Source organism: Chanos chanos, chromosome 11, assembly GCF_902362185.1.
Source record: "Chanos chanos chromosome 11, fChaCha1.1, whole genome shotgun sequence".
NCBI lineage: Eukaryota > Metazoa > Chordata > Actinopteri > Gonorynchiformes > Chanidae > Chanos > Chanos chanos.
The window spans coordinates 20,088,837-20,097,904 of record NC_044505.1 but is presented as its reverse complement, the minus strand read 5'-3'; the positions used below and the strand labels follow the sequence as shown (position 1 = coordinate 20,097,904).

The 9,068-nt window shown below is 47.4% G+C and overlaps 1 protein-coding gene across 1 annotated transcript; it reads left to right on the top strand.

The window, feature by feature from the left end:
* Positions 1-326: 326 nt before the first annotated feature.
* On the top strand, positions 327-6,190 carry LOC115823808 (natural killer cell receptor 2B4-like). Its single transcript, XM_030787832.1, has 3 exons — positions 327-612; positions 5,013-5,327; positions 6,171-6,190. The coding sequence occupies exons 1-3, from the start codon at positions 327-329 to the stop codon at positions 6,188-6,190; spliced, it is 621 nt and encodes a 206-aa protein (XP_030643692.1).
* Positions 6,191-9,068: the final 2,878 nt, after the last annotated feature.

Here is a 9,068-nt window from a genome sequence, read left to right as displayed (position 1 = left end):
TACCTAAGCGTTGCTGGAGGTTTTTAACTTCTCTGCTAAAGATTTGGGCATGAAACGCTTTGAGCAACAGGCAGTTTAGGCGTTCAGAGATAGCCTCTCAGTAATTGAAAACCAAGCCACTCCTAAGAGACATCTCCCTGTCTCCCTGATAGCAGTTAGACAGGTCGTGTTGTTTTTAGTATCATATACAAATTTCAGATCTTTTGTTAGTATTCCCGTGTTAGCTCTCCAGGGTATCTGATCATTGCAGACAGTCTGATATTGAATATGTGTTTTTGTCATTTTCAGATGCATTGGGACTGCCTGTGGATGAGAAGACAGTTAAAATGGGAGAGACTGTTACTCTGCACGCTGGATTTATGGGACTACAGAGTAATGTTCAGATACAGTGGTTTCATAGATCTGTGGATGCAAATATAATAATAGCTCAGAGTCAGGTCCTCAGAGGAGAGATTAAAACAGATTACAGTGATAGATTCAGAGACAGACTGCAGCTGGACAGACAGACTGGGTCTATCACCATCAGGAACATCAGCATCACAGACTCTGGAATTTATAGACTACGAATCAATGGAGAGATCTCAGAGAAGAGGTTCAGAGTCACTGTCTATGGTGGGTTTGTTGTGTAGTGTACACATTACAGCTGCTCTATTCACTGTCTCACATGAAAAACATAAATTACTTCTCCATATAGGTGATTCATAAACAGCACTTAAATTAATTTGCAAATGTATTAGACCAGAGGTGCTCAAAACTAGTCCTGGAGGGCCAATTTTACAATTTACAATTTAGCATTTGCCAGATGCTTTTAGCCAAAGTGACTTACAATCAGTGCATCAGTCGGATTCCTAATACCTCATGAGCAGAGATCACAGTAAGATAATATACCCCTTTGTATTGCGCCCCTGGAATACTTTGACAAACACACATACAAGACAAGGTTTTTTTGTTTTTGTTTTTTTTTTTTTTTTATGTAAGGAAAGGGAGGTTAGGCAGTGGGGAACAGGTGGGTTCTGAAGAGGTGGGTTTTCAGTTTCTTGTGGAAGATGTTAAGGGATTCCGCAGTCCTAACTGTATGAGGGAGGTCGTTCCACCACCGCGGGGCAATGGCGGAGAAGAGGCGTGGTCGGGAGGAGCGGCTGCCGGGTTCCTGAAGTGAAGGGCCAGTATCCTGCTGCTTTTTGTGGGCTCTTAAGCTAATCAGAGACCATAGAAGTTGGTTGATGAGAAAAGCAGTAGGACTTTGGTCCTCCAGGACTGGAACTGGGCAACAATGGATCAGACTGATACACACTGTTTTCATGACTGGATTCATCCCATATTGTCCGTATCTGTTATCAGTCATTCCTCAGTCTGGGTGAAGCAGGGAAAGGATATGTAGATGAACAGAAGAAAACTGAGAACACAGACATACTGCAGTGTAGTCCATTTAAAGAGAAGCTCTACTCTCTTTATTTACTTGAGATGTAACAGTGGACATGGCCTTGGGAACAATCAATTATAACATTTTATTTTCTGGTTTGTGTGCCTCTGTCTAAAGATGAGATGTACTGTCAAAACAGAAAATGAGCTTTTATATGACTAGTTAACTGGTGGTTCCTTGTGAATTAGAAAACCCTGAGCAATTACTTTACGTAAACCACTGCTGAATCCATTAATAATAACTGACTGTGCTATCAAATATGGCATTGTCCATCCATCCATCCATTTTCTCCCGCTTATCCGGGACCGGGTCGCGGTGGCAGCAGGCTGAGGAGGGTCGCCCAGACATCCCTTTCCCCGGCTACATCCACCAGCTCCTCCTGGGGGATCCCAAGGCGTTCCCAGGCCAGCCGAGATATATATTTCTCCCAACGTGTCCTGGGTCTTCCCCGGGGTCTCCTCCCAGTTGGTCGCGCCCGGAACACCTCCATAGGGAGGCGCCCAGGAGGCATCCTGACGAGATGCCCGAACCACCTCAACTGACTCCTTTCAATGCGGAGGAGCAGCGGCTCTACTCCAAGCTCCTCCCGGGTGTCCGAGCTCCTCACCCTATCCCTAAGGGTGCGCCCAGCCACCCTGCGGAGGAAGCTCATTTCCGCCGCTTGTATCCGCGATCTCATTCTTTCGGTCACTACCCAGAGTTCGTGACCATAGGTGAGGGTTGGAACAAAGATCGACTGGTAAATTGAGAGCCTTGCCTTCTGACTCAGCTCCTTCTTCACCACGACGGTCCGGTACAACGACCGCATGACTGCCGCCGCCGCCCCGATCCGTCTGTCGATCTCCCGCTCCATTTTACCCTCACTCGTGAACAAGACCCCAAGATACTTGAACTCCTCCACCTGAGGCAGGAACTCAGTCCCAACTCGGAGGGGGCAAGCCACCTTTTTCCGGCATAGGACCATGGCCTCGGACTTGGAGGTGCTGATCCTCATCCCGACCGCTTCACACTCGGCTGCAAACCGCCCCAATGTGTGCTGGAGGTCACAGTTTGATGAGGCCAACAGAACCACATCATCTGCAAAAAGCAGAGATGCAATCCTAAGGCCACCGTACTGGACACCCTCCTCACCCCGACTGCGCCTTGAGATCCTGTCCATGAAAATTAAGAACAAGATCGGAGACAAGGTACAGCCCTGGCGGAGTCCAACACTCACCGGGAATGAGCTTGACTTTGTGCCGAGAATACGGACACAGCTCTCACTGCGGCTGTACAGGGACCGAATGGCTCGCAGCAGCGAACCCGGCACCCCATACTCCCGCAGTACCCCCCACAGGACACCCCGGGGGACACGATCGTAAGCCTTCTCCAGGTCCACAAAACACATGTAGACTGGATTGGCAAATTCCCATGATCCCTCCAGTATCCGTGCGAGGGTGAACAGCTGGTCCGTTGTTCCACGGCCAGGACGGAATCCACATTGTTCCTCCTGTATCCGAGGTTCGACAATCGGCCGCAGTCTCCTTTCCAATACCCTAGAGTAGGCTTTCCCAGGGAGGCTGAGTAGTGTGATACCCCGATAGTTGGAGCACACTCTCCGGTCCCCTTTTTTAAAAATGGGGACCACCACCCCCGTCTGCCACTCCACAGGCACTGTCCCTGACTCCCACGCGACGTTGAAGAGGCGTGTCAGCCATGACAGCCCAACAACATCCAAAGCCTTCAGCATTTCAGGGCGGATCTCATCCACCCCTGGCGCCTTGCCACTGTGGAGTTCTCTAACTGCCTCAGTGACCTCTGCCAGAGAGATGGGTGACGACCCTCCTGATTCTTCTGGCCCTGCCTCCTCTATGGAGGGCGTGTCAGTCGGATTTAGGAGCTCCTCAAAGTGTTCCTTCCACCGTCCGACCACATCCTCAGTTGAGGTCAGGACCTCCCCGTCCCTGCTGAGAACAGCCTGGACGAGGCCCTGCCTGCCCTTCCTGAGTCGCCTGACGGTTTGCCAGAACCTCTTTGAGGCCAACCGAAAGTCCTTTTCCATGGCCTCCCCAAACTCCTCCCATACCCGAGTTTTTGCTTCCATGACAGCCGTTGCTGCTGCCCTTTTGGCATGCCGGTACCCCTCAGCCAATTCCGGAGTCCCCCGTGCTAGCCAAGCCCGGAAGGCCTCCTTCTTCAGCCTGACGGCTTCCCTCACCGGTGGCGTCCACCACCGGGTCCTTGGGTTGCCGCCACGACAGGCACCAACGACCGTCTGGCCACAGCTCAATGCTGCCGCTTCAACAATGGAGGCTCTGAACAGGGTCCATTCAGACTCCATGTCCCCAGCCTCCCTCGGGATCAGGGAGAAGCTCCGCCGGAGGTGTGAGTTGAAGATCTTCCGCACAGGGTCCTCAGCCAGCCGTTCCCAGTTCACCCTCACTATGCGCTTGGGTTTACCAGGTCTGTCTGGCAGCCTCCCCCGCCATCTGATCCAACTCACCACCAGGTGGTGATCAGTTGACAGCTCTGCCCCTCTCTTCACCCGAGTGTCCAGCACATACGGCCGCAGGTCTGATGAGACAACTACAAAGTCGATCATCGACCGTTGGCCTAAGGAGCTCTGGTACCAGGTACACTTATGAGCTACCTTATGCTCGAACATGGTGTTTGTTATGGACAATCCATGACTCGCACAGAAGTCCAATAACAAAGCACCACTCGGGTTCAGATCAGGTAGGCCGTTCCTCCCAATCACTCCCCTCCAAGTCTCTCCATCATTGCCAACGTGAGCATTGAAGTCTCCCAGTAGAACTACAGAGTCCCCAGATGGTGTCTTCACTAGGACACTTTCCAGTGTATCTAGGAAGGCTGGGTACTCTGAGCTGCCGTTCGGCGCGTACGCCGTCACGACAGTCAGAGATTTCCCCCCTGCAACCCGAAGGCGCAGTGAGGCAACCCTTTCGTTCACCGGGACAAACTCCACCACGGCGGCGCTCAGTCGGGGGCTAACAAGTAACCCCACACCTGCCCGCCGCCTCTCGCCCCAGGCAACTCCAGAGAAGGACAGAGTCCAGCCCCCATCCAGGAGTTTGGTTCCAGAGCCAAGACTGTGCGTAGAAGTGAGCCCAACTATATCTAGTTGATATCGCTCCACCTCCCGCACAAGTTCCGGCTCCTTCCCCCCCAGAGAGGTGACATTCCACGTACCAAAAGCCAGTTTCTGCACCGTAAGTCCAGTCCGCTGGGGCCCTCGCCCCATCCTGCCACCCGTGTGGCATCGCACCCGGCCCCTATTTCTCCCCTCGCAGGTGGTGGGCCCACGAGAGGGCAGCCCCACGTTGCTCGTTCTGGCTGAGCCCGGCCGGACCCCGTGGCAGGTCCAGCCACCAGGCGCTCGCCGACGAGCTCCCCTCCCAGGCCTGGCTCCAGGAGGTGGCCCCGGTCTCCCGGGCCATTCAGTGTGCTATCACTGAATATGACTGATACGCTTTATAATATGCTTAAATGCTCATTTTAAAATATGTTTATTTTGTTTAAATATAAAAATATGTTTAATTCTGCATGCATTGAAGTGAGCAAATATTTCTTATTGTTAATGTCTTTCTAGTTCTATCAGCTGCTGTACCTGCTCCTCTTATTGGAAAAAAACAGAGTCACTCAGCAGGAAGTGGATCATCTGGTCCAAAGTGTTCAGTGGTGTGTTCAGTGGAGAATGGGAGAGATGTGACTCTGTCCTGGTACAAAGGGAAAGAGATACTGAACCAGACCAGCAGCCCTGATCTCAACATCAACCTCTCTCTCTCTCTGGAGATAGAAGATCAGGACAACAACACCTACAACTGTGTAGCTGATAACCCAGTCAGCAACCAGACAACACAACTCAATGTAACTGAGCTTTGTAACAAGTCTGGGAGTACTTCAGGTGAGATATTCATGTCTGGCATGTTGTTCAGTGTTACTTACCATCATATGAATTAGTCTATTTACCATAAAATCATAGTTTGAACTCAAAATGATACAGACTCCCTTCTCTTTCTCCCAGAACAATGATAAACAAAGGGAAAACAAATCATAAAGCTCAGGTTGCATCATTTCAAGTGCTGTGAATCTACTTAGACTTTTTAACGGCTAAATAATTCTCTTTATTTAGAGACTTCTGTGGGAAAACATCATCACTTGCCAATACTTCTGTCGGTACTTCTATGCTTTTTAATAACACTGGTGTTTGTGTCATGGAGGATATGGAGGACGAGACAGTACAAAGGCAAGTACTGATTAATGACTGAAAAAACGGAATGTTCAAAGTGAGTTGCTGCAGTTCATTTTAACTCCTCCCCTTTCACACCTTCATACAGACCAAGCTGAGGAGCTGAATTACTGTGAAATAAATGTTCCAACACAAAGCACAAAACAAAAGGTAATGACTGTCTGTTTGATGTACCTACACATACTGCATTTAACGTGAGTAATGCATATTCAATGCTCTCCAAAATTACTCACTGCTCACAGTTACACAGTTGCCTTAAAAGAAATAATTAAAATGGCTCAGCAGCTGAATGATGCAGGTCTTAGATCATGACTGAGAGACGTTGCTTTTTCCCTGAGAACCTGAGAGGAGTACCATTCTAGATATTTTACATTTTAGATTTCAAAATCCTTTCATGGTGAGTAAAACTGAGATAAATATGCATAAAGTAAACATTTTTTGTTATGTTTTGTGACTCTGATAGCGCTAATATCTGTCTCTCTCTATTGTCTTGTTCAGGTCACACAGGAAACTGCTGAGGAACCAGAAACATTCTATTCACCTGTCATCACCTGACACTGGAGGTAAAATGTCATTTAATCAGTATTATAACATTCCCCACATCACTCTTCCCTCATGTGATCAGTATTATAACATTCTCCACATCACTCTTCCCTCATGTGATCAGTATTATAACATTCTCCACATCACTCTTCCCTCATGTGATCAGTATTATAACATTCTCCACATCACTCTTCCCTCATGTGATCAGTATTATAACATTCTCCACATCACTCTTCCCTCATGTGATCTTAACTCTGCACTCACAGTTTCCCTCCATCTCTCATTGTTTCCTCTTCACACACACAGGTGGACAATGAGCACATTTTAACCTCTTGAGTCTGACTCACCTCTTATGTGACACACACACACACACACACACACACACGCCCACCCAACAGTCAACACCATTATTAATATATGCAAGAGTCTCCACTTTTTTCCCAATACTTATTGGTGGCTTTTCCTTCTTAAACTCCTAATTTCTAAGTGTTCATCTTACACTTAGTCAATGTTTCATTTTAACAGGTTTGGTGTCTGTCTTGACATCCTTTCAGTTTTGGCTGATTCTGTTCTGACTCAGGGGCACTTTTTTTCTTTTTAGTTAAGAGCAACACAGTAGTGAAAGGACATTCCCAAATATCTCAGCTAGTATTTCAGTCGCCGCATTTCAATTTTTGTACTGAAGGTTATCAACAGAAACCGATGACTGACAAGAGTTGCAGTTTACTGTGACTGTTATATGGGTCAGTCAATTTTTACGTTCTCGGCTGCAGTTTGAATTAGATACCAGAAACTGTAATTCACCCAATATCTATGTTTAGGTGTGGCTATCAGACTGGAGAAACACCCACGTTTTTCCCATGTATTTAACTGTCATGGATCTAGCCGAACAACAGAGCATACCTGAGCACATCAGAGTTTGGATGTAACATCTTGACTTCAGGCACAGAAGTCACACTGACACCTTAAATGCACTTGTATGATTAAAGTATCAAACATGCCAAAAGTTCTTGCATAAACTTGAACTCATTCCTTGTTATGTTCCTGGATGTCTTGAATGCAAGAGACTCCTAGTTTCTCTCTTTTCAAAATATAAAATACTCTTCTAAGAGTTTAAACCACCATTCCTCTGTGAAGACTCAGTTACAGTGATAATATGAATTATTTTTGGAGATTAAGAATGCGGTTTAGAACGCTAACATTATCAGCCTAACTAGCGCCCTCGGGAGGGTAATATACATAACTATAACTGAAAAGGAAAACACAACTCAAATTTGGCACTATTATATCTAACACCCGCCAAGACTTAATGAAGATTTTTTTTTCATTTGAATTTTATCCCCATTTCTTCCAAATTTACTAGTGTCCAATTCCTGTGTTCTCTTGTCTCCTTTGCTTGCACAGCCCCTGTCTGGTCTGGAGGAAGTTGTATACTGCTGCATGTCTCCTCTGATACATATGGCCTCAACTGCTGCTTCTTCTCACCAAACTGTGGAGAACTTCTCTAGGAAGCTGTAACATATGCATGATTCATGCTATGCTCACCTGGTCTGTCCTCCACTAATTCCACTAATCTAACATCCTGACCAACCAATGGGAGTCGTTGCAGCAATGAGGAAATGATCTATTGCTGCTGGCTTCGACCCATGAACACGGGCAATTCTGTATGTGTGGACTTTCTTTGGCTTCATGCTGCAGTAATCAGGCCTGTCAGAGCACTAGTGCTAATATTTACATATTAACAGTAATAACTATACTTATTGTATTGTAAGAAATGTCATGATCTCTTTGGTCAAAAAGAAGAGGTCTGTGAGGCCCTTTAGGGGGCTGCATGTGAGATAAGGTCGGTGCCTCTGCCAGAGTGTTGTGGTCAGTCATAATATATGGAGAAGGTGAAACATTCCTGGTTTCATGGTATATCTTACTCCACTGCTTAGCAGGGCAGTAAACATTGGTGATGACGCATGCTAAAGGTAAAGGAAATAAACAATAATAAAGTAACGTAAACCAGCGATGAGAGGGGTCTGTGAAGATGGGCCGGCAGAGGCGCCCCGCATACAAAGAGATGAGGTAATGTGTATCTTTTTTTTTGAGAAAACGTGTATAACAATCGGTGCTTTGTGAGAAGGCGTCAGTCACTCCCCGGGACCTGACTCAGTTTGTTGTATGCCTTTTGACAATAAACTTACACTGCATCTGACTCAATGTTAGACTCCTATGGTTTTGTCTCAGAACAGGTATCGTGTGGCCTTGGGACTCAGTCTCATTTGGCCCAGGCTGAGAATTTCACCCACATTTGATTGGCGAGCCAGCCAGGAGTGGCACGGGGAAGCCGACGGCTTGGACGGATCTGCTCCTTGGATCGACGGTGGCCACATAGAAAAGGTAAGCAGAGCCTTTTTCCAAAATTCTGCATAAAATTGTCGAGACCAAGAGCAGTGGATCCGCCCGGGCCGAGGCATTATCTAGCCTCTCCTCTAAAAGAATCTAAATTATAGCAGAGTCCGATGCAGTAATTTGTGAGTGTGAGATTGTGTGTGTGTGACTAACTCCTCTGTGTTGTTCAAGTAGAAGCTGTTTACATTACATGTGCTGAGGGCCTGGTATATGGAAGAAGGTGCTTGTTTTTCTGTTTGGGTGCGCTTCCAGTAGAAGCTTGGTTGTTTCCCGAACATTTCACTCGAGGAGTGGAATTGTAGGGAAATTAACCCGCTGGATGACGCTGACCCCTGGGAGTCTAATCCAGTAGAAGCTTGGTAGCTTCCCGAAGAGCTCTGGCTTGGTGTATACCAGGCGGGAGCAGATAGGGAGGCTATCCGCTGGAAGTAGACTCCCACCCGGGGCTGTCTGGGA